The following is a 26,668-nucleotide window of genomic DNA, read 5'->3' on the forward strand; positions in this document are numbered from 1 at the left end:
ATGATTACATTAAAACCGACCATACAGCAATTCGTGTTCGTGAGAATGACGTCATGCGTGTGATTTCTAATGTCTCCACCTTGGATTGCTACATCGTGGGCAACTACTGATGAAAATCTGTCATTTGCTAATCACGAAATTTGTAGTGTACTAGTGTACTTTTGTGCCACCGCGGCGCTAGTGTGATGTCTTTTGTAAAACAGAGGAGTGGACCATATTGTTTATTTATAATATTTGCTTTTATGCAAATCCGGCGCTTGCGATTCGCAGCAGGTATGTGTTTGTTGTTGTATTAGGTTTTCAAAAAGATTCACAAAATAAAATCGTAGGAAATTATGGGATCATTGGCCAAGTTATCAACGTTCCAGTGGATGTGGACAAGATGGTAAATGAATTACCCCGTTAGTTAGAAGACGACAGAGCGTTCAACGTCGCAATAAAGAAACACCTAATTCACAAGTCAACTTACCTTTCTGGCTTTGTGAAGAAAGCGAACATCAAATGCTGGCTACAATATTTAGTGACCACTCCACTGTGTCGTCGATACAATATATCATTCAGTGAGGAGCAGCTGAATGCCATCGACACTGAAGCTGAGAGCAGCACATCTGGAGATGAAAATGCTTCAATAGATCTGGAGACTATTGAAAATAACAACGATGTTGAATTGCTAATTGGGCAACAGCATACTCTATTATGGGATGAAGACAAGTGTCTGGAAATAGCTCCGGCCCAGGACAAAGTGCCTCTTTCCATAATATATGATGAGCACGCCGAAGAACTTCCATTTCCAGATATTTATTTGGGACATCCGAGGACTTTCAATCCGGAGGTTCGAGTGACACCGTTCATGATGGCCACAAGTGAACTGAGACGTCGTGATAGATGTGGAGCTAAGCCCCAACATCTGTTGTACGTGGCGATGAAGATACTCCGTCTGCGCGTTTCGGAGGGACTACAATGCACTTTCAAATGCATGGCAACCGCGAACATTACACGTGCTATGTTGAGCGACAAAGAGTTTTTGGAAAAGTGTATCGATCGAAATCTGTCATTTCTAAAGTCGATTCCAAACTCTGTGCAATACTGGCAGCAACGCAAACGTGACCTGTTTGCAATGATCCGGCAATTAGGAAAACCAACTATGTTTCTAACATTGAGTGCAAGTGAAACAAAATGGCCTCAATTGCTCCGAACACTGCACAAGCTATCGGATAGATACATGGATAGCGATGTGCAAGACATTATGCAGCAATTAACGGCACTACAGCGAGCAACTCTTGTCAACGAGGACCCAGTAACATGCTGTGTATACTTCAACAAACTGGTTGATGTTATCATGCAGTTGTTACAGTCGACCAGGTACAGTCCGTTCGGTCAGTATCGAGTGGTGGATTACTTCAAGAGAATCGAATTTCAACATCGAGGTAGTCCACATGCTCATATTCTACTCTGGTTGTCTAACGATCCAGGAGAGGATGTCTCAGAGAATATGCCCGCAACAATTCAACTCATCGACCATTTGTGCTCCGTAAGAGATGCTGATTTGCCGGAGAGCTACGGTAATCAAGTGCATAAACACACTTTTACCTGCTATAAACGGAACGATAAACGATGCCGTTTTAAAATACCATACTGTCCAATGGATCAGACAAGAGTTCTTTTGCCGATTACTGCTAGCGATGGTCGCCGTGAACAGTTGAAAAGACGGTCTGGGACGATGCAAAATGTTCTGGAGGCGAAAAAATTTGACACCCTGGATCAATTTCTCGAAGATTGCAACTGCACGTACGAGTACTATTTGGATGTCATACGTGCATCGATAAATCGACCAACCGTTTTGCTCAAAAGATCGTTGTCGGAATTATGGACAAACCCGTTCAATCCGTGGATAGCTAACATACTTCGCTCTAACATGGATCTCCAGTTCATTCCGGAAGTGTTCTCATGTGCTGCGTATGTCGTGGAGTATGTCAACAAGACAAATCGTGGCATCAGCAGCTTGCACCACGATTTGGTCAAGCTCCAGGAAGAATATCCAGATCAGGATTACACGGCACTGCTGAAGAAGCTCAGCCTTAAAATGCCTAATTCCGTAGAAATGTCTGCTCAAGAGGCCGCCTGGTACTTACTTCGCCAGCCGATGTCGGAAGCTAGTCGGAAGGTAAATTTTAATTAATCATTTTATAGAATTTTCTCAAAACCAATCACAATTACAATATTACAGGTGGACTTTCTTCCGACAATGTGGCCCCACGAGCGTATCAAATCCCGGAAACGCGCTCAGCAAATGGATGAGGAAGGCTTGGACGAGGACTCAACGGATGTATGGACTCTCAACATCGTTCAGAAATACGAAGCGCGTGAAGGTTTGGATGATGTATGCCTAGCAGATTTCGCGGCCTGGTATACAAAGGAGAGAAAAGCTAACACCTACAAGATTCGCTCCATATCTCGTGTAATTCGATGGTGTTCTTATAGTATGAACGAGTTGGTGGAGTATAAGCGAGAGATGGTCCTTTTGTTCGTGCCGTTCAGAAACGAACTGTGTGATATTCTCGACGGCAATAAGTTTCTTACTTTGTACGATCGCAGTGAAACAGATATTATGAGCAAGTGCAAAGAGTATTCGACGGATTTAGACCTGGAACGCACCGTGCAAGAATATCTTCGCTTGTGCGCTGAAGATGACGCTCAACAAAATATCGCCAGCGAGAGGCACGATGAGTTTGTTCGAACGATTGCTATGCATCCAAATGACGACGATATCACTCATCTGCCCATTGGTTCTTTGTCGGCAGTTAAACAGCGCACAAATGTCATGAGTAAGCAGGAATTTTGTGCCATGGTGCGGACAACAAATGCCGAGCAGCGAGATTTGGTGTTGGAAGTGATTGACAGATTGCACGCTTTCGACGGCAGCAGTAAACCACTACAAATTTTCTTCACCGGTCCTTCAGGTTGTGGTAAAACATTCACGCTTTGGATCCTGATAGAGACATACAATCGATTTAGCCAGGCGCACAACTCGCAAAAGAATGCATACGTGGCATGTGCTTCGACCGGAAAAGCAGCAGTTGCAATCAACGGCACAACTGTTCATTCGGCATTTCGAATAACGATGTCTCGAAGAAACAATGCCAGTTTGAGCTTCGAAGCACTTCAGCTGTACCGAAACGCATTCGCTAATGTTAAGGCAGTCATCGTAGATGAAGTCAGCATGATTGGTGCAGACGTACTAAATAATGTGCACACTCGTCTCCAAAACATCACCGGTAATTACGACGATCCCTTCGGAGGTTCTGACATAATTTTTTGTGAAGACTTACGTCAACTACCGTCAGTGAATGCACGGCCGGTATACAAACCATGCACAAATTCTATGCACGGTGCCGTTTTGTGGCAGTCTCTTGAGTTCTTCCCGTTGGTGAGGGTGATGCGACAAACCGATGAGCAATTTTCTACCGTGCTTACTAAGATTGGAAATGGAGAGCAACTAACCGCAGTAGAAAAGGAGACTATAGAGAGTCGATTCCGTACTACCGAGTGGTGCAAGATAAATGTTCCCAGTGCAGTGCGCCTTTTCCACCGAAACGCTGACGTTGAACGATATAATCGCGAATCGTTAAATGTGATGCCCGGATTGGATTGTACAGCTGAAGATGCATTTGCCGGATACAACAATGCTGAACCACTGGCAAGTTCCCGCACCAAGCTGTACAAAATGAGTGTGGCAGAAACCGGATGTTTGCCTTACATGGTACGCCTTGTCCTAGGAATGCCATACATGGTGACCACGAACGTCGATGTTGAAGACGGGCTTGTAAATGGTGCGATTGGAGAGCTGAAATATGTGGAGCATGACGAAGATGATGCTCATGAGGAAATCGTCAAATTGTGGATCAAATTTGACAGTGATACAATTGGTGCTGTTTTGAGACTAAAATCAAGACCGTTACTGTACTCTAAGCCCGGAATCTTGCAGCCCGACCGGACCCCCATTTCCAGACGATCAGCAAACATCAAGCTCAGTAGTAGCATCAAGTGTAAACGTATATAGTTCCCAATTGTGAGCGCAAGTGCATTAACGGTTCACAAGTCGCAAGGAGGAACTTTCAGCGAAATCGTATACGACTACAACAAAAGTCAGGACCAACAGCTGGTATACGTTGGCCTGTCCCGAGTTACATCTCTCGATGGTCTTTATCTGACAAATTCCGCCAACGCATTTATGTTTCACCATGCTAGAGGAAGCAAATCGCCGAAAATGTTAGAACTGCGAAGCGAGTTACAACGGTTGGACAATCATCGACTTCGGACGCTTGCTGAACAGATCATGGATGTCATGCAGAACAGTGGGTGTGCTTGTACACTTATGACCATACCTACCATAGCAATACCTCATACCATTGATAAGCTAAGTGCTAGTTATGATGAGCAACTGGGTTTAGCAGACGATGTTGGTGACATTTGTGCTGCTGAAATAATTGTCATGGACATTCGAACACTGCTAATTTCCGTATACATTTCTCCAGGTATTTAATTGAATGGAATAGTATATATTTCTCTAACATACTTTAATCATTGGCAGATTCGACGACCAAGCAGAGGAAATATTTTCTGATGCGCAACTTAATGATGTACACCCGAACAGACATGCCCATTGTCGTAACTGGCGATTTCAACATCGACGTATCTAAGCCAGAAAACGCAGATTTCGTCGATTTCATGAAGAGAGGTCTTAAATTTGATCTTGCTTCTGATCCCACACAAGCGACAACTCTAGGTGGTACTTGCCTCGATTTGGTTTTCACCAGGAACATCCGGGCCACATGCAAACGATATTGTGCATACTTTTCATATCACCGGCCTATGCTGTCGGTGATTGAAATATAATCATGTTTGCACTGAAATGGTATACAATGAAAGAAAGAAAGAAACTCAGTAATAAATTCTTACCGTATTTCGTTCTTTATCAGATAGCAGAACTTAACAGTGGAAAACCAGCAAACATCGCAACGTGGAAATTTCTGTTACCAACACCCGCTTCCGTAAGCAGTTCTGAAGGTATTTCAGTTCATCAATTCTAGTTCACACTTCGCCACTTATTTTATTTCCTCACGGTTAGCACTACTGCTGTTATTGCTGCTGAACATATGCTATTAACACTCGCTCAATATTGGTTATCGGGTGCATTTCTCCAGGTATTCCTACTGCTCTTCTCGAAGTAGGCTGCGAACACCTAATCTTCGTTGGTTTACGTGTGCATTACTTCGGGTATTTCTTTTAAGAAAATCTAGCTTTCATTACCTAACGATTTGTATTTCCAACTAGGTGCCTAGACTATTGTCACCGAAGTCGACCACAAACAGCCGCTTGTCACTAGCTTGCCTGTGCATTTCTGCGGGTACTTCATCTAAGAAAATCAAATTATTTCGAAATATATTTTAGTTTTATTCGTCACCAGGTAGCACTACTAGTGCTAGTGTTGTATGCCACGACTACTCGCAGGTTATTAACTTCATGTGTGATTCTCAAGGTATTACATCTTATAAACGCCAGTTCCTATTTATAGTAATGTATTTTATTATAATACAGGTAGTAAGACTTCTACTCCCGAAGTAGCTGCCTACTTACTGCCAAACAACTGATCTTCATTGACTTATGTTTGCATTTCTTCAGGTATTTAATTTAAGAAAACCTAGAATTCATTACATAACGATTTTTATTCCTAGTTAGGTACTCCTACTGCTGCTACTGAAGTGTGTTACGAACATTCGCTCATTACTAGCCTCGTGTGGAAATTTCTGTTACCAACACCCGCTTCCGTATGCAGTTCTGAAGGTATTTCAGTTCATCAATTCTAGTTCACACTTCGCCACTTATTTTATTTCCTCACGGTTAGCACTACTGCTGTTATTGCTGCTGAACATATGCTATTAACACTCGCTCAATATTGGTTATCGGGTGCATTTCTCCAGGTATTCCTACTGCTCTTCTCGAAGTAGGCTGCGAACACCTAATCTTCGTTGGTTTACGTGTGCATTACTTCGGGTATTTCTTTTAAGAAAATCTAGCTTTCATTACCTAACGATTTGTATTTCCAACTAGGTGCCTAGACTATTGTCACCGAAGTCGACCACAAACAGCCGCTTGTCACTAGCTTGCCTGTGCATTTCTGCGGGTACTTCATCTAAGAAAATCAAATTATTTCGAAATATATTTTAGTTTTATTCGTCACCAGGTAGCACTACTAGTGCTAGTGTTGTATGCCACGACTACTCGCAGGTTATTAACTTCATGTGTGATTCTCAAGGTATTACATCTTATAAACGCCAGTTCCTATTTATAGTAATGTATTTTATTATAATACAGGTAGTAAGACTTCTACTCCCGAAGTAGCTGCCTACTTACTGCCAAACAACTGATCTTCATTGACTTATGTTTGCATTTCTTCAGGTATTTAATTTAAGAAAACCTAGAATTCATTACATAACGATTTTTATTCCTAGTTAGGTACTCCTACTGCTGCTACTGAAGTATGTTACGAACATTCGCTCATTACTAGCCTCGTGTATTTTTCTTCAGGTAATTCATTGAAGTAAATAGAGTTATAATTTCGTTACGTATTTTATTTCTAATAATGTAGCAAGGTTGCTTCTGCTGAAGTAAACCACGAACACTTTCGTCATTTGCTAATGTGTGCATTTCTGCAAGTATTTCATTCGAGGAAACCCTTGTTTTCATTTCGTAACGTATTTTATACTTGAGCAGGTAGTATGAATTTTGCAATCGCAGAATGCCACGATCGCTTGCAGGTACCTAGTTTCATGTGTTTGTCTACAGGTATTTCATTTAAGAAAATTTAGTTATAATTTTGTGACGTGTTCCATTGTTTTTACAGGTTATAAGACCACTGTTGCTGTAGTATACCATGAACATTTATACGTTGCTGGACTTGGTGTATATTTTTCCAGGTATTTTATCAAAGCAATCGTGCTATCATCTCGTTGTATTTTCATTCTCAACCAGGTAGCACCATTACTGCTGGGATGTTTGACATGAACAGTCGCACGTTACTGATTTCGTGTATATTTCTCTAGGTAATTCGTTTAACAAAATCCACCTCTCCTTACATAACGAACTTTATACACAATTAGATACCGGACTGCTGCTTCTAATGTGTGTCACGCATATTCGAACGTTACTAGCTTCGTGTGAATTTCTTCAGGTAATATATTAAAGTAAATCGTTTTATAATTCTGTTACTTATTTTAATTCTAATCATGTAGTAAGACTGCTGTTACTGAGTAAGACCACGGACACTATCATCATTCGATATCGTGTGCATTTCAACAGGTATTTCATTCGAGAAAATCTAAAGTCCTTATATAGGAAGGTCCTAGCATGCGTCAAAACGAAAACTGACTCTGTGCTCGTATGTGTGACAGTTTCTAAGGGCGAATGGTAGCGTGTACGTCATCAATCCCACGTTTTATAGGCTGCCTACTTTCACTACCACTATCAGTTTTGACGCATGCTAGAACCTTGTTTAGAGGGACTTTGGAGGAAACCCTAGTTTTTATTTCGTAACGTGTTTTATACTTCCCTAGGTAGTAGGTATACTGCTGTTGCAAAATTCCACGATTGTTTGCGTATTCCTGGATTAATCTGTTTGTCTACAGGTATTTCATTCAAGCAAATTTAGTTATAATTTCGTGACGTGTTCATTCTTTAATAGGTATGAAGAAACTTAAACGTTGCTGGACTTGGTGTATATTTTGCAGGTATTGTATCAAAGCAATCGTGTAATCATCGCGTTACATTTTCATTCCTAGCTAGGTAGCACCATTACTGTTTGTGATGTTTGACATGAACAGTCGTACGTTACTGATTTCGCGTGTATTTCTCTAGGTATTTCATTTAACAAAATGTAGCTCTTCTTACGTAACGAACTTTATACCCAATTAGATACCGGATTGCTGGTCATAAAGTATGTCACGCATATTCGTGTGCATTTCTCCAGGTAGTTCATCAAAGTAAATCGAGTTATAATTTTTATCTAATTTTAATTCTAATCATGTAGTAAGACTGCTGTTGTTGAGGAAGACCACAAACACTATCATCATTGGCTAGCATGTGCATTTTTGCAGGTATATTATTCAACGAAACCCTAGTTTTCATTTCGTAACTTTTATATTTCACCAGTTAGTAAGAAAACTGCAATCGCAGAATGCCACCATTGCTTGCACATTCCTGGCTTGGTGTTGGTCTACAGGTATTTCATTTAGGAAAATCTAGCTATCATTACGTAACGAATTTTATTCTTAATTAGGCACCAAGACTATTGACGACGGAAAACCTATTTCACAAGTATGTAACGCATATTGGAACGTTACTTACTTCGTGTGTAACAATCGGTTCATTGGCTCTCGTATTCTATGTAAGACAATTCAAGTGCAGGTGTGTAAAACAATTCAGTTTACGTTGAGTAACATATATTTTGCTTAACCAGGTAACAAAACGACTGCTGCATTAGTAAACCACGCCACACACTTTGCTGGCCCCTAAGTACTTTTCCTGGAATTCATGTAAGAAAACCTAGTTATACATTTCGTGACATATTTTATTTCAAATCGTGTTGCAGGACTGCGGTTGATGAAATTCATTTGGAAGAACGCCTTCGGTGTTTGTAACCATTTCTACATGTAATTTTGTAAACGTATTGCTATCTGAATCATTTCTAATTAACGTATTTCCAACGACACGACTAGACACTTCATGAAACTGCCCGAAGAAAAACTGTCCGAGTCATTTACCGCCAGTTACCAATACATTGAGTAGCCCCTCGGAAATGGAACTAAATAAATTTTCCAAGCAACACTGCGCTCTAGGAAAATAAACATAGTCGGCGATGGATTATAATATAAACAAATCAAAATAGCTATTTATTTCTGGGTAAGAAAATTCGTATATTTAGCCTACAAACCCAATTTAAAACAAATGCCTTCTTTTCCGCAGATGCCTAAAATGTAGATAAAAATATTGCGATTTTTCAAAAGCATCGTCGTTAACCATCTTTCGCAGGAACCAAGAGTCCACGAAAAAATTCTCCATGCAAAACATGTAGGAAACCAACACGATCCAGGTTCTGTTAGGGAAAATTAATGACGATTCGATCGTATCTTCTGTGCAGCAAGGTGATCAACTACCCTGAATGTTTGGAACCGTGTGAATGGTAACGGAAGCTACATAAGAGGACCAGATATTTGCGCGATTTGGGCCGAGGGCACCGGCAGGAGTATGTCTATGTTGCGCCACTGTCCCATACGAAATCAATTATACTAATTGAAGAGGATCTCAAACCAGTTTGCCGATTGCAGCAAGCGAAACAGGTAGCACTTGACACGAACACTAATCAGGCTAAAAGGCTTTGTCTAAAAGACATGAAACAATCTTTATTCATATTTTGGTTCGATTTAGTGCAGACTACAAAATGGATACCATCGGCTACATTACATTGAGGCTACTGGTTTGTGAAATACACTCGGTTACTCGCCGAATAAGTACATCTCGTGTAAAAGCTTCAAATTTCAGGTGTCATCGAGTGATGTTTCGGCACAGTGGATTTTCTTCTGAAGACTAGTTCTATATCCGGAACTTTTTCAAGTACAAGAAAGTGAATAAAATAAGGCACGATTACGCATTCATGTTATTTATTTGATCAGTAACATTACGTACAACCTCAGCATCTTTTTTTGCTACAGACGGCTAAGACCATAGTTTGGTCCATCTTGCAAACCTCAGCATAATATCAAACCAAATGTACTGTTCCATATTTAGCAATGCCTACAATTCATCTCGGACCAATGCAATTTTTTCTCTTGCCCAAGGAAATAATAAGTACGCCCTTGTCGTATTACGATTTGAATTAAGGCTTGACATACGTAATCTGTAGACTAACCACCAAACATTCAGCTCCGCACTGATTCTTGTGTATTCGCTATAAACCCTCCCACTTAATTGAAGAATATTACTGCAACTTTCATACCACACTGAGCCATTCTTGCACATAAAGGTTTCCTGTTGTATTCTCTCGGTGAATGCCTTAGGGGGCATACACTAATTACGTAAGGGCATATGGGGGGAGGGGGAGTTTCAAAATATCTTACAAATTCTTATCTGAGGGGGAGGGAGGGTTTATCCTTTCTTACGTAATATTATAAAGCAAATTTAAAAAATTAAATCCATGAGGAAAATATTCTTTTTAAAAGGAAAGGGAACTATTTTCATTTATACCATATAATCCTTGTATATCAATCAATATGAGTAATTTTTTGGCTCTTGGTTGTACATTTTTCTGTTCGGGAACTGGAGTCACAATATGCCTTACAAGTTAAGAAGTGTTGATACCCTTCGTGTTGTTAGACCGACTTTGTTCTTTTCAAACATTCGATTCAAATCCGCAAGGTATCTGGAAAATGTTCTAACATACGATTGTCAAAGATCTTGAATGTAGAATATTTCCAGAGTGTGAACTGTATTGTAATTCAAGAAAATTCGAAGATGGTTAACTCGGAGCTATGCGTACGATAAGCGTCACAGCTGGAACTCATAATAAATTCATGCCAGAAGAGGTTATAAACTTCTACATCACAAGAAAAAAGACTCAAAGGAAGTGGAATACAGCAAAGCAGATCATGTGGACCAAATTGGAGTTACTGAATATGACAACAGTTATTCTTTCTACTGGGCGAGATTGGCATGCAATTAAAATTCTGCAGATGATTACAGTTAAATTTTGTCATGAGTTTTCTTGTAATAATTCTATACATATCGTTTTCGCTATAATAAATTTGATGAATTAACAATTCGATTTTTTAATTACGATAATCATGATAAGATCTTATGTAGGGGGAGGGGGAGCTCACCAAAATCTTACGAACTCTTATCTGGGGGGAGGGGGAGGTTGAAAAGCTCTAAAAAAGCCTTACGTAATTAGTGTGCGGCCCCTTACTGGTACTAGATCGAATGAAATTTCATAGTTCGTACATATTAAGTTCAGCCTAAAATATGAAGCTGATATTAAAGCTAAGTTGATTCCACTGTCTAGATCTGACGGGATGAAAGTGTCGTTGAAATAGTCCAGAACTTCCTTGGGTTTTTTTCGACTTACTGGAAATCCGCGAGCTTTCCAATCACAGCCTCTAATTTTTCACCAACATCCGCACATCCTCTTATCATCATGGGAAATCTGAAAAAATCGTACACCAGGCTCGCACAATTCCCTGTTTATGAGGCTCTAGCTACAAAAGGTACAGAGCATCCCTCACGTTGCTTGTGATATTGAGAATGTACTCCACTCAGGAGCTATCTGCGAGTACCAATTGCTTATGAAACCGTCCAAAAGTAGATGAAAAATTTATTCACCGTGTCATCCAGCGAGCGATCAATTAGAAGCTCTTTCTATGGTTCGTGAACCTACACATTGCGGTTGTGGCATGGGCATTTTTCTTGTCCACAAACATCACACTGCAAAGCTGTGCGGAGGTCCTGTTGAGATTAAAATAATAAATCAAATTACGAAACGAAATTTGAGCCTCACATAATGTTTACAGCCGAAAAATCCTTCACCTTTTTTAGGTACCGCCCCTCCAATTTCCTTGTGATTAAGTGTAAATACTACCGTAGAACGACCATTGATGAAAAACAATAGAATAATGAGACCTAGTATGGAGCTGATAGCGGAGAAATTGATAATTCCTAAATTCGTTTTTCTTTTAATTGGAAATGAAAATGTCTCACCTAATATTAAATCCAGTAACAACGGAAAGAGCATAACCACTAGAGCTACTATTCTTGCTACATCATCCCGATGTAATTTAAAAAGCACTTCCTTTATATGATACAGGAGCATAATGATTGCAATTTAAGGGCGCAGGGATACAAACGGGTTGGTTCCTAGAATTAAGAACTGTCTACTAGCACAGAGAATCCAAGTTGCTATCACGATACACTGTTGTGCTAGTAATAAAAGCCGCGGTAGAAAAAAAAATTGAACGATTAAATAGATTTATAAATTATTGTTCGAATACTTACCATATTGCTATCGGTTTGTTTTATTGTCACATTTTTTCCACTGCGTAACTAGGGGTTGTACCAATAACAACGGCCATTTTAAAAAACATTTTCGTCAATGTTGCTAGTTTCATACATTTTTAAAACAAATGTCAAATTTGACTTTTCCAGTTACCTGAGTCACTGAGGGGTAGTCATATTTGCGATACAGTTTTGAATTCAAGTGTCTAGTCGTGTCGTTGGTATTTCTATCTTACCCACATTACCACGGCAGATGGATAGCTAACCGGAGGCGAGATGCCCCACCTGCCAACACCGATCGCCTCAATACATGCCGACAAGTGACGGGCGAACGAAATGCAGGCTCAGATGCAACAACCAGGCGGATGGCTGCGTTCTTTGCAATGAATATTAGCCCCGCCATTCGCATGCCTTTTGCCTGCCGTTCGCACGCCATCCGGTCGCCAGCATGCCTGCCGGCGGATGGTACCTTCGGGTGGGGCATCCCGCCTCCCATAGAGTAACAAATAATTCAAAGTTGTTCTAAATCGATGAAACATGTAAAAGCTGTCTGTAAACGTCAAAATTTGACGTTTAATGACAGCTCATACTCCTTTCATCGACTTAGAAATATTATTCAGGAAAAATTGAAAATGTTTTACAAAGTACATTTAATATTAGTTAATCTGAAAAAAAAATTCTTAAAGTTTTGTATTTCTGGATTTGTGTGGATAATTTCTGCATAATTTGTTTCGGAATTTTGGACTGCAGTTTTTGAATTTTCTAGTTGTTTAATTGTTTGATTTTTCAGTTGTACTTATTAACATTAGTAACAGTTATACAATGCTCTGCCAAGTGATGTTATGCAGCAAAGTTAGTGTGATGCAGCTTGGCCACACAGCTGCGGCCAAGTTTCCGCTGGAGAACGTGTTTGTAAATCATCCGTCGGAAGTGCAATCAAATCTGTGATCCATTCGTTCGTCTGGTTTACTCAAACATGGGTTATGGCTAGTTTAAACCCGACTAAGCGGCAGTGAAGATGGATAACGCACATAAATGCAATGTAACGTTGCTACGGATGTAGTACTTTGATATTTTGTATAAATGATATGCTTAGGCACAATCACAGTGCGTTTTTGTGGATACCAAGTTACTGCAGATCAAATCGATACCGCTCAGTCGGCTTACCCGGTACCTGGTCAAACCATTCGCAATTTGATTCGGAATCCTGAATGAATTCAATATGGAATCCAGTTGAAAGGCAACAACCGATTCCGAAACCTACTGAGTCAGAATAGGTTATTGCATTTGAGCTAAGTCGAAATCCTTATTGAATTCATTCAAGATACCGAACCGGTTTCGGAATCGGTTTGACTGAGTATATTTGAATAAACCGAAGGCGTTAGTACCCTATAAGAACGGTTGGTTTCAAAATCGTCCAATAAAGGACGTTCGTTGGACCAATTTGTACAACGTCCAAATAACCGTTCAACAAACGTCCATCGTTGGACCCGTGTTGAACGGGTTTGCAACAGCTTTTTGGACGTCTTAGTGGGTATAAAGGGGCGCAAAGAGTGTGCAGAGAGTGAAGCCAAAAAAGTCTACTTATCGAGCAAAATTGCTACAAAGACGGATTCCAATTGTGCACGATAGGTAGTCTTTTTTGTCTTCACTCTTTGCGCAATTGTTCTCTATAAACTGTGGAGTAAACCGGACAAATAAGTGAATCACAGGTTGGTTTGGACATCCGCCGGCGGGTTTGATAACACCTCTTCAGGACCGTCAGCGGCTTAGTGCAGCTTGGTATCCTTCGCTGCGACTATGTGGTCCAGCCACACAACGCTAGCTTTGCTGCATAACATCATTGGCAGAGCACTACGTCACTGTTACTAGCGTTATTAAGCACAACTGAGGAATAATATATTCAATAATTTGTAAATTCAAAAACTGAACGAAATTCTAAAACAGGATAAATTATGTACATTATAAAAATCAGAATTACAAGACGTTAAGAGCGAAAAATTTATAGTTTTTTGAAAATAAATGACAGAAGGAACAAAAATATATAAATTGCTTGCTAAAAATATCTAAAATTCAAGATATCTGTAATCAAAAATTTAAAAATTTTGAGATTAGAGAATTCCAATAACAACAACAAACATCCACAAAAATTAAAAAAAATCGATTTCAAAATTAAACAATGTTATAATTAAAAAAGTCTAAAAATGAAAAATCAAATCTTCAAAAATTCAGGAAAGTTGAAGAATTCAAATGTTAAAAATTATAAACTTCAAAAATCGAAATGTTCAAAAAGTAAGACCCAGAAATTCAGAAACACAATGATACAAAAATTCATGTAATGCAATTCAAGTATTACAAATCATAACTCTCCGAGCTCTCGATCGAAGCAGTTCGTTTTCTGGTGCTGTGCATAAAGTGAACAAGAATATATATTGTCAGTGAAGGTCAACTATTGTTTGAGGCAGTCTTTGTTCGCCGGTGCCCAGGCTGGTGAAGTGAATACCAGAATAGACGGACACGCCGCTATATAAGCTAAGTATTATTTCTCTTTCTTTCATTTCTCTTTCCCCGATCGGTCTCTACTTTTCCCTTTCCCCTGAATACAAGTTTCATCTCTCGTTTACACCACGTGCTATCCTCGTGCCTTAATGGCCGAGGGCGAAGGAACATTGGATGGGAATGATATTCCCATGGACTTACCGGATAAACCCGATATTACTCCCTCCCCTGATTCCCCCAGTCCCCCCCCTATTAAAACATACCCAGCCAGTTCAAATGGACCCTGGGTGGTGTATTTCCGGCCCAACACGAAATCGCCCAATATTCTAGAAATATCACGGGAGCTGACTGCTAACTACCCCGCCGTAGCTCAGATAACACGTGTTCGAGCTAATAAGATACGCGTTTTAGTAAATGACCTCGATCAGGCAAACCAGATTGTTCGCAGCGAGCGTTTTACGAAACAATTCAGAGTGTATGTGCCTTGTAGGGCAGTGGAGATCGATGGAATAGTCGCCGAGCCGGGTCTAAAGTGCGAAGACCTGTTGAAGTACGGGGTTGGCTGCTTTAAGGACCCTTCACTTCAAAAGGTGAAGATTCTGGAATGCAAGCAATTGTATTCCGCAAAAACAGAAAATGATAAGACAACTTATTCTCTGTCAAACTCGATTCGGGTGACTTTCTCCGGGTCTGCTCTTCCCAACTATGTCCTCCTGGATAGGGTTCGCTTACCCGTTCGCCTGTTTGTACCGCCGGTAATGAACTGCAGCAATTGCAAGCAACTGGGCCACACAGCCACTTATTGTGGCAATAAAAAACGGTGCGGCAAATGCGAGGGAGAGCATGAGGATGACGCTTGCGGTGGAGAAACTGAGAAGTGTATTTACTGCGGGGGCCCTCCGCATGCTCTTAAGTCATGCCCGGCGTACAAGCAGCGCGGGGATAAAATTAAGCGCTCCCTTAAGGATCGCTCGAGGCACTCTTATGCAGAAATGCTAAAGAATGCTTCGCCATCTGTCCTGTCCGAAATTCCTTTGCTCTTTTGGCTGGCGTTGAGCAAGAATCTGACGACCCACAAGAGGGAAAATCATTGGTTAACCCAAGGGAATCCAGGAAGAGGAGAAATCTAGCCTCCCCTACATTGCCTCATAAGGGTGCCAAGGTGTCGTCCACTCAGAGTGCGCCATCTACAACCAATAAATCCAACGGAAGTGATGCACAAAAGCCGAAGCAATTTGCTCCAGGACTTGGAAATATTAATTCTAACAAGGAGTACCCACCACTTCCAGGGATACCAAAAACCCCAAGTGTCCCCGTTTGTCAAACAGATACTCAGTCCAGTAACGGACTAATGAAATTTTCTGACATAGTGGACTTAATTTTCACAGCTTTCAATGTTGCTGATCCTCTTAAAAGCCTTCTGATACGTTTTCTCCCTATAGTGCAAACATTTTTGAAGCAGTTGACTACTAAATGGCCCCTCCTTGCAGCGATCGTATCCTTCGATGGCTAAGTCATCGAACGAGGTCACCGATTCGATAACTGTTCTACAGTGGAACAGCAGAAGTATCCTCCCGAAAATCGATTTCTTTAAATTTTTACTAAATAGTTTAAAATGTGATGCTTTCGCATTATGTGAAACTTGGTTAACTTCCGATATAAATCTCAACTTCCACGACTTTAATATAATTCGTCTGGATCGAGAAAACCCCTATGGAGGAGTACTTTTGGGGATCAAAAAGTGCTATTCTTTCAACCGAATTAACCTCCCTTCAACACCAGGCATTGAAATTGTCGCTTGTCAAGTTTTAATCAAAGGTAAAGACCTTTGCATTGCTTCCATCTACATTCCTCCTAGAGCCTCGGTAGGGCACCGCGCGCTTTGTAATATCACGAAATCCTTACCGGCACCGCGGCTAGTTCTGGGAGACTTTAACTCGCACGGTACGGTATGGGGTTGTCTTCATGATGATAATAGATCAACATTAATCCAAGATCTTTGTGACAATTTCAACATGACCATCTTAAACACGGGAGAAATGACGCGGATTCCTACACCACCAGCACGCGCGAGCGCGTTGGATTAATCACTATGCTCGACATCGCTACAGTTAGATTGCATGTGGAAGGTGATCCCTGATCCCCACGCACAGTGGCTCAAAACAGCGTTTTGAGGTACTTAATTCATTGGAGTCAAAACTGTTTATAATAGCGATTTTACATATTCTACAATGTTTGTGTGTGTAAAAAGCGCCATCTTTTGGCAACATTGTTGTTTTAAAAAATTGATCATAGTAGGCTATAAAAAATTTAACTTTTGAACCGAAAGAGATAGCGCTTGGCCGTCTTCGACAAAGTTGTAGAGGAGAGTATTTTCATAAATTTTGCAGAAGACATGTTGTCTCTGTCACTCACAGTTATTGAGTTATAAGATATTTTCTATGTTGAAGTCCTACAATTCTTATTTTTACTTATAACATTTTTGTTTCTGATTTTTCGCGTTAACAATGTTCGAAGGTATTTTTTATCATTACAAAACACACAACTTTTTCGAAGAACCAAAATAGCTGTGAATGCTGTGTAAAGACTTATGGCTGATTTTGATTTTATTTTAACCTGTTTTTGAACCCGTGTAACTTTCCTATCGGCAAAAACTGTAATCATACTATCAATTATTCTAAGAGGACTGGGTTTCGCCTACAAAACGAAGGCAAAACCGTTTGTCCATAGTTACCCGTTCAGAAGTTATACCCTGTTGAAAGCTGTACGTCTGGACCTCTTGAAATCGCGCGTATGGCTCACTGAACGAGTAGGCGCTGGTGTTCAAAGACGCTTTCGCTTGTTTTTCTGTGTGGCGCGCACTCTGTGTACTAGCGCGTCTGCTGGAAGCTTAACACCGATATTTAATGATTTTCTAACGGGTGATGTAGGGGAGCCCGGGGCTAGTTGGCGGTTGGGGTAAGTTGGCGGAAACCCATTTTTTCCGTTTCTATTAAACATAAAGCGTTACCTCTAGTTGTGTACCTCAAGTAATGTGAAACACATTATCCGATGTGTTTTTGTTGCAAAACATTTTGTCTTGTTGAAATTGTGGGCGATATTGTGTTTTCGAGCATACCAAGTAAATTTTCTAAATTTTAAATACTTTGCGGTATTTAGGGTGATTTTCAATCTATTTCCCGAATGATTATATTTTTCGATAGCGCGTGAAAAGAGCTTTCAGTATCCGTGTAGATATTACATTTATCCACAAAACAAAAGTTATTTTTTAAATAGTTTTTAATAAAATATGCGGTTCGGGTAAGTTGGCGGTGCTGCACGCGGGGCAATTTGGCGGTACTATTTACAGTGCAAAAAAGTCATCAAAAATGTTTATTTCTGGAATTCACTCCAAAGTAAGAAAATCTTTTTCTTGTGTATCTTGCCAATGTAGGAGACATTTATTCTGGCCAATTGCACGAAAAATTTCAAAAATTTGCTTTTGAATAGGGAGTAAGCGTCAAAGTCAAAATGCCGGGGTATTGAAACTAAAATATAGTAGCAAATATCGGTTAATATACAGTTTTCTCGAAAAGACATTCAGCACGTTCCAAAAGGACCCTTGAGATAATTGAATCTCCATTTGATTGTTTAGTTTCTGGCATATCCTCAAATACCGCTAACTTACCCCGGGGCCGGGGTAAGTTGGCGGGTTTTCAGCGTCACATATTTTTGTCTCTAAAAAAGGAGACAATGCATCAAACACTTTCAAAAAAATCAGAGATGTTGCCAACAGTCTGCTCTTCAATTCCGCGTGTTCTATTTTGCAAGATCTACCTACATCAAAGCGGTAAAAATTTAAAACTGAAAACACCGCCAACTAGCCCCGGTCTCCCCTAATTTTCCAGTTAATCGAATGAATTTTAGTTTCTGGATATTGAAGAAGAGGTATAAGATACACTTTTCTATATAATCACTGTATTAACCGGCTTAATATTTTCAAATATTTCATACCGTGGTGAATGCAGCAATTTTGTGCATCTTCTTTATCCTAAAGCTAACATTCATGTGGTAACCCGGACGAAAATGAAATTGTACATTACCCGTTAGAACATCATGCAATATTGATGTTAACCTTCCAGCAGACGCGCTAGTACACAGAGTGCGCGTCACACAGAAAAACAAGCGAAAGCGTCTTTGAACACCAGCGCCTACTCGTTCAGTGAGCCATACGCGCGATTTCAAGAGGTCCAGACGTACAGCTTTCAACAGGGTATAACTTTTGAACGGGTAACTATGGACAAACGGTTTTGCCTTCGTTTTGTAGCCGAAACCCAGTCCTCTTAGAATAATTGATAGTATAATTACAGGTTTTTGCCGATAGGAAAGTTACACGGGTTCAAAAACAGGTTAAAATAAAATCAAAATCAGCCATAAGTCTTTACACAGCATTCACAGCTATTTTGGTTTTTCGAAAAAGTTGTGTGTTTTGTAATGATAAAAAATACCTTCGAACATTGTTAACGCGAAAAATCAGAAACAAAAAAGTTATAATTAAAAATAAGAATTGTAGGACTTCATCATAGAAAATATCTTATAACTCAATAACTGTGAGTGACAGAGACAACATGTCTTCTGCAAAATTTATGAAAATACTCTCCTCTATAACTTTGTCGAAAACGACCAAGCGCTATCTCTTTCGGTTCAAAAGTTAAATTTTTTATAGCCTACTATGATCAATTTTTTAAAACAACAATGTTGCCAAAAGATGGCGCTTTTTACACACACAAACATTGTAGAATATGTAAAACCGCTAATATGAACAGTTTTGACTCCAATGAATTAAGTACCTTTAAACGCTGTTTTGAGCCACTGTGCCACGGTAGCGATCATTTGCCTATCGTGATTTCAATTGCTAACGGTTCAAGACCATCGAAAACAATCAATGCCTCGTATGACCTCACACGGAACATTGATTGGAAGAGTTACGCGACCGCGATATCCGTTAAAATCGAATCCACTCAAGAACTTCCTCCGGAGGAAGAGTACAGGTTTTTGGCTGGCTTGATTCTCGACAGTGCGAATCAAGCTCAGACTAAACCAGTACCCAGCGCGAATACCCATGGACGGTCTCCCACCCTGTGGTGGGATAAAGAGTGCTCAGAGCTGTACGCGGAGAAGTCCACTGCATATAAGGCCTTCCGGGAAGACGGGTTACCCGCTAGCTATCAACAGTACGCGTCGTTAGAAAAGCGAATGAAGAGTCTAATGAAAGCCAAAAAACGCAGTTATTGGCGCCGGTTCGTCGACGGGTTAACGAGAGAAACAGCGATGAGCACTCTTTGGGGTACGGCTCGACGTATGCGTAACCGTAGTAGTACCAACGTGAACGTGGAATATTCAAACCGTTGGATATTCGCTTTCGCCAAGAAGATCTGTCCGGACTCTGTCCCGGTACAGAAAACGTGCCGCGCCGCGTCTCCTCCCGATACCGCGAACGAAACACCGTTTTCGATGGTGGAGTTTTCACTTGCTCTCTTATCATGCAACAATAACGCCCCAGGGTTAGACAGAATCAAATTCAACTTGCTGAAGAATCTGCCTGACACTGCAAAAAGGCGCTTGCTGAACTTATTTAACAAGTTTCTTGAGGGTAACATTGTCCCTCATGACTGGAGGCAAGTGAAGGTCATCGCCATTCAAAAACCAGGAAAACCAGCCTCCGACCACAACTCGTATCGGCCGATTGCAATGCTGTCCTGTATTCGGAAGTTGTTCGAGAAAATGATCTTGTTTCGCCTCGACAATTGGGTTGAAGCAAATGGCTTACTGTCAGATACACAATTTGGCTTCCGCAAAGGCAAAGGGACGAACGATTGCCTTGCGTTGCTTTCTACAGAAATCCAAATGGCCTATGCTAACAAAGAGCAGATGGCATCAGTCTTCTTGGATATTAAGGGGGCTTTTAACTCAGTTTCTATCAACATTCTGTCAGAGAAGCTGCACCAGCATGGTCTTTCACCAATTTTAAATAACTTTTTGCTAAACCTGTTGTCTGAAAAGCACGTGCACTTTTCGCATGGCGATTTAACAACATCGCGATTTAACTACATGGGTCTTCCCCAGGGCTCATGTCTAAGTCCCCTGCTCTACAATTTTTACGTGAATGACATTGACGATTGTCTTGCCAATTCATGCACGCTAAGGCAACTTGCAGACGACGGGGTGGTCTCTGTTACAGGGCCCAAAGCTGCCGACTTGCAAGGACCATTACAAAATACCTTGGACAATTTGTCTGCTTGGGCTCTTCAGCTGGGTATTGAGTTCTCCACGGAGAAAACTGAATTGGTTGTTTTTTCTAGGAAGCGTGAGCCGGCGCAACTCCAGCTTCTATTAATGGGTGCAACGATCAACCAGGTTTTAACATTTAAATATCTCGGGGTCTGGTTCGACTCTAAAGGTACCTGGGGATGTCACATTAGGTATCTGAAACAGAAATGCCAACAAAGGATCAATTTTCTCCGAACTATAACTGGAACATTGTGTGGTGCTCACCCAGGAGACCTGATCAGGTTGTACAAAACAACGATATTGTCGGTGATGGAGTACGGGTGTTTCTGTTTCCGCTCCGCTGCGAACATACACTTCATCAAACTGGAGAGAATCCAGTATCGTTGCTTGCGCATTGCCTTGAGTTGCATGCATTCGACCCATACGATGAGTCTCGAAGTGCTGGCGGGCGTTCTTCCGCTAAAAAATCGATTTTGGGAACTCTCATATCGATTGCTCATCCGATGCGACATTCTGAACCCGTTGGTGATTGAAAACTTTGAGAGGCTCGTCGAGCTTAATTCTCAAACCCGATTTATGTCCTTGTACTTCGACTACATGGCACAGAGCATTAATCCTTCTACGTATACTCCCAACCGTGTTCGTTTCCTAGATACTTCTGATTCTACTGTATTCTTCGACACATCCATGAAGGAAGAGATTCGTGGAATCCCGGACCATATACGCCCTCAAGTGATCCCCAATATATTTTATAATAAATTCCGAGAAGTCGACTGCGACAAAATGTTTTACACTGACGGATCAAATCTCGATGGGTCCACTGGCTTCGGTATCTTCAACAATACTATCACCGCTTCATTCAAGCTCAATGATCCCGCTTCAGTTTACGTCGCAGAGTTAGCTGCAATTCAGTACACCCTTGGGATCATCGACACTCTGCCCACAGATCACTACTTCATCATCTCGGACAGCCTTGGCTCTATCGAGGCTCTTCGTGCGGTGAAGCCTAAAAAGCAATTCCCGTATTTTCTGGGGAAGATACAGGAGTCCTTGTGTACGTTATCTGAAAAATCTTATCAGATTACCTTTGTTTGGATCCCCTCTCATTGTTCTATCCCGGGCAATGAAAAGGCCGACTCATTAGCAAAGGTGGGCGCATTAAATGGTGACATATACGAAAGACCAATCTGCTTCAACGATTTTTTTAGTATTTGTCGTCAAAGGACACTCAACAGTTGGCAAACCTCGTGGAGCAATGGTGAACTTGGACGATGGCTACATTCGATTATCCCAAAGGTATCAACGAAGCCTTGGTTCAGGGGGATGGATGTGGGTCGGGATTTTATTCGTGTAATGTCCCGACTTATGTCCAACCACTACACCTTAGATGCACATTTGCGGCGTATTGGACTTGCGGAGAGTAGTCTGTGCGCTTGTGACGAGGGCTATCATGACATCGAGCACGTTGTCTGGGTATGCGCCAGTTATTTGGACGCCAGGTTTCAGTTAAAGGATTCCCTTCGGGCCCGAGGTAGACCACCTAATGTCCCAGTCCGAGATATGCTGGCAAATCGTGATTTCCCCTATATGTCCCTTATTTATACTTTCATAAAAACGATAAATATCCCAATTTAGCCCCTCTGTTTTTATTTCTCGTTTTTAGAAGTTTCCTCTTGCCGTGTGGAACCGATAAGCTTCAGACTGCCACTATGTAACCACCGTCGCCCTTATCACTACGGAATCTGAAGCGAGAGCGACTCGAGGTCCGAAGGATTCCCTTTGAAGGATTCCCCGCGGGTCCGAAGAATACCATCCGCCAATCCGACCTACTAGACTGAGGCGCAAATTTGTTTCGCTGATCTCCCGTTTGCCCGAAAGTTGCAAGTTTTGCTCTTCTCTACCGGTCACCATCTACGCCTTCTCTCCCTTGTCCTTGATACAACTACTTCTACACCGATTTTGGAAATGACCAAGCATAAGTATCCGATAAAAAATCAAATTTGTATTCCGTATTCCTAGTTTTAAGATAGTTGTAATTTCTACTCTTTGTTAAAACTATTGTCCCCCATCTTGTAAATAGAATTGTATCCCTAGTTTTAAAACATCTGTTAAATTTTTCATAAATATTTGTTCTCCCTTTTGTGTACCAAACTATATTGTTAGTTTTAAGATAACTGTAAATATTTCCTAAAAAACTATTACTATTGAATTCCTTGTTTTAAAATTTTTCATAAAAAAAAATCTTCTGCCCCCTCTCTTATATATAGAATTTTTTTTTCTAGTCTTAAGATAGCTGTAAATTTTTTCTCTTTTATAAAAAAAATATTTCAACATTGTAACCTCCTAGTTTTAAGATATTCAAAATATAAAAACAAAAGAATTCGGCACCGCCAAGCTAACGCATTTGTGCCTATCAAATAAACGAAATGAATAAAAAATAGTATTACAAATTCAATAGTTAAATAGTTCTAAAATACAAAGATGCAAAAATTCCAAATCAAATTAATACAACCACAATAAAAATACAAATACAAAAAGAAAAAATCAAAAATACAGAATTACTAAAATTCAAAAGCACTAAAAATTCAAAAAAAAAATGAAATGCCCTTTTAGCACAAAATTCTCAAATTCAAAAGATCAAAAATTGAAGACATCAAAAATTCAGAAATTCGAATATTCGAAAATTCAAGAATTCGAAGATTTTTAAATCTAAAAATTGAAAAAGAAATAAAAATTCAAAGATAAGGTAATTCAAAGGTTCAGAAATTCAAAAACTCGAAAAATCAATAATTAAAACATGCAAAAAATTGAAAATTCTGGTTTCAAAAATTCAATAACTCCAATATTCAATTATTAAAAATTCCAAAATTCGAAGAGCAAAGAATTCAAAAATTCTGTAATTCAGAAATTCAAATTCAAACATTCAAATATTAAAAAAATATCAAGAATTCAGCAATTAAAAAAATCTTGTATTCTAATATTAAAAACTTCTGCAATTCAACGCAACAACAACACAAAAATTTACAAACGCAAAAACACAAAAATGCAACAAAAAAAACAAAAATATATAAATGCAAAAATTCAAAGGATCAATAAAGTAAAAATTCAAGGTAACAAAATACTAAATATTCAGAAATTGAAAAAATCATAAATTCGAGTATTTAAAAGTTCAAAAAGTCAAAGATTCAAAAATTCAAGAATATGAAAATTTTAGAAATTTCAATAACCAAAAATTCAATATTTCAAAAATTCAACCATTCAAAAATTCTAATGTCTAAAATTAAAAACCTCGAAAATTTATAAAAATCAGATATTGAAAAATTCTTAAGTTCAAAAATTCAATTTTCAGAAAAACAACAAAATATATAGATCCAGAAATTCAAAAACACAATAATGCAAACATACTAAAATACAGAAATACTAAAATTCTAAAAACATAAATATTTCAAAAATACAAGAATCCATAAACACAAAAAATATAAAAATACAGGGATGCAAAAATATAAAAAGTACAAAAATACTGAAACACAAAAATACAAAAGCACAAAAATACGAAAATGTAGAAATACAACAGATAGATAAATACTACAATATAAAAAAAATCCAAAATTTGAAAGTACGAAAATATTGTGTATTTACTCGAAAGCTGAAAGCAAATATGGATTTGGCTGAAAGTAAGTGTTCGAATACAGGGGATGTGTGAATGGTGTCTGCTGTTTCGCGCTGTATGAGGTATTGAATCATTACAATTCACATATATGTCTGTAGAAAAAGCAATACTTTCAAAATTTAATATAATTTATTTCCTAGAATAATGCTTTTATTGATAATGCTTCTCATAATTGCCGGTATTGTCACCCCCGTGCGGTAGAAGTCAAACCAAAACAATCATCACTCACTTGCGGCTGTTTCATTCATTTCGTATAGTCTAATTCATGCGTGGTTGTGTTAGTGCGACAGTTGAGGGGAAATGTTGTTGGACCTTGGGGGTTGAGGTTAAGTTAGCTGAAGGATAATATACTCATTCCACGCCTTTATGCATTATATCTGTATGCAATTCACAGACAGTGAATGACTCGATTAATTTTTGGCAAACTGGTTGACAATGAAGTGTCAGCGACTATTCTCGCGACTACTCGACCGAACGAATACTTTATCCGTCCGTGTTCAGATAGAGATTAAACGCACAATACAAAGATTCAAAAATACAGGAATACTAGAATACAAAAAATGCAAAATACAAGAACACTATACCACAAAAATTCAAAAATACAAAAACACAACAATACAAAAACACAATAATATAAAAATACGAGATCACAAAAATACCAAAATACAAGAGCATAAAAATATAAAAATACAAAAAATTCAATGATACAAAAAACTAAAAATACAAAAATACAAAAATACTCAAATACAGAAATACAACAATCCAACAATACAAAAATACAAATATATATATATATATAAATACGAAAGTGCTAAAATAGGCAAATACAATAATTTTAAAATACAAAAATATGAAAATGCAAAAATACAACAATGCAATAATAGAACACATACAAGAACACAAAGATACAAAATCACAAAAATATAAAAACTCTAAATCACAAAAATACCAAAATACAAAAAACAAAAGAGTAAAAAAACGAAAATACAAATATACGAAAATACAAAAATACGATATTACTAAAAATGCAAAAATACCAGAATACAAAAATACTGAAACACAAAAAAACGAAATGCAAAAATATGAAAATACAAAAATTCAATAATGCAAAAATACAAGATTACAACAATACAAAAATGCTAAAAATCCAAGAATAAAATAATGCAAAAATACTCAAATACAGAAATACAACAATCCAACAATACATCAATTTAATAATACAACAATAACAAAATACCAAAATACGAATATACTAAAATACAAAACTACGAATACGAAAATACAAAACTTAAAAAATACAAGAATAGAAAAATTCAACATACTGAAACCCAAAAATACAAGAACACAAAGATACAAAAACACAAGAATATAAAAATACAAAATCACAAAACTATAAAACTATAAAACACAAAAATGCAAATAAACAAAAATACAAAAATTCATAAATGCAAAAGTTCAAAGGATCAATAAATAAAAAATCAAGGGATGAAAATATCAAATATTCAAAAATCCATAAATTAAATTATTTAGGAATTCAAAAAGTTAGATTCAAAAATTCAATATTTCAAAAATTCATGAATTTTAGAATTTTAGAAATTTCTAAAATTCAATAATTCGAAAGTTCTAACATTTAATCATTTAAAAAATTAAATATAGAAAATTTTCAAAATTCAAAAATAAAAATTTCAGAAATTCACCACAATACAATACAATACAATAAAAATAAAAATTCAAATTTGAAATGATTCAGAAATGCAGAAATACAAAAATGCAAAAATTAAAAATACAAAAATATGAAGAAACAATAATACAAAAACACAATAATACAAAAATGCTATAATACAGACAAAAAAATCCAAAATTACAAAAATATTATAACAAAAATGCAATAATTCGGAAAGGTAGAAGTACAGAAATACAAAATTTAAAAATACAAAAGTACGAAAACACAAAAATATAATAATACAAAAATAGGAAAACACAAAAATGCAATAAAACCTGTTTCTCATTTATCAAAGCTGGTTACGTTCAGTATAACATTGAGGAAATGGCTATTACATTCTTATTACACTTGGTAAGTATATATGAGTGCACGACTGCTACGAACCTGATGAGCAACATGTCGACGCT

At 38.6% G+C, this 26,668-nt stretch overlaps 1 protein-coding gene and 3 long non-coding RNA genes across 5 annotated transcripts; 3 read left to right on the top strand and 1 right to left on the bottom strand.

The window, feature by feature from the left end:
* Positions 1-335: 335 nt before the first annotated feature.
* On the top strand, positions 336-4,060 carry LOC131675948 (uncharacterized). The gene is made up of 4 exons (XM_058955071.1): positions 336-385; positions 562-2,164; positions 2,228-2,406; positions 2,482-4,060. The coding sequence occupies exons 1-4, from the start codon at positions 336-338 to the stop codon at positions 4,058-4,060; spliced, it is 3,411 nt and encodes a 1,136-aa protein (XP_058811054.1).
* Positions 4,061-5,755: 1,695 nt separating this feature from the next.
* LOC131690180 (uncharacterized) lies at positions 5,756-6,174 on the top strand. The gene is made up of 3 exons (XR_009305533.1): positions 5,756-5,844; positions 5,906-6,054; positions 6,112-6,174. It is a non-coding gene; the product is annotated as an uncharacterized LOC131690180 (long non-coding RNA).
* A 2,615-nt stretch (positions 6,175-8,789) lies between these two features.
* Positions 8,790-9,702, top strand: LOC131690068 (uncharacterized). Its single transcript, XR_009305505.1, has 2 exons — positions 8,790-8,958; positions 9,022-9,702. It is a non-coding gene; the product is annotated as an uncharacterized LOC131690068 (long non-coding RNA).
* A 1,086-nt stretch (positions 9,703-10,788) lies between these two features.
* On the bottom strand, positions 10,789-14,077 carry LOC131690105 (uncharacterized). 2 transcript variants are annotated; one of them, XR_009305523.1, is made up of 4 exons: positions 12,100-14,077; positions 11,806-12,024; positions 11,606-11,738; positions 10,789-11,553 (listed from the first exon to the last, which is right to left on the bottom strand). It is a non-coding gene; the product is annotated as an uncharacterized LOC131690105 (long non-coding RNA). The 2 variants fall into 2 exon arrangements; XR_009305515.1 differs by having other exon boundaries at positions 11,635-11,738; positions 12,100-14,074.
* Between the last annotated feature and the right edge of the window lie 12,591 nt (positions 14,078-26,668).

This window comes from Topomyia yanbarensis, chromosome 1, assembly GCF_030247195.1.
Source record: "Topomyia yanbarensis strain Yona2022 chromosome 1, ASM3024719v1, whole genome shotgun sequence".
NCBI lineage: Eukaryota > Metazoa > Arthropoda > Insecta > Diptera > Culicidae > Topomyia > Topomyia yanbarensis.

Bases quoted from the DNA above. Each gene is read 5' to 3' on its own strand.
- LOC131675948 (XM_058955071.1), top strand. From the start codon at position 336: ATGGGATCATTGGCCAAGTTATCAACGTTCCAGTGGATGTGGACAAGA. The intron at 386-561 runs GTAAATGAATTA...TATATCATTCAG, and splicing joins CAGTGGATGTGGACAAGATG to TGAGGAGCAGCTGAATGCCA. The intron at 2,165-2,227 runs GTAAATTTTAAT...ACAATATTACAG, and splicing joins TGTCGGAAGCTAGTCGGAAG to GTGGACTTTCTTCCGACAAT.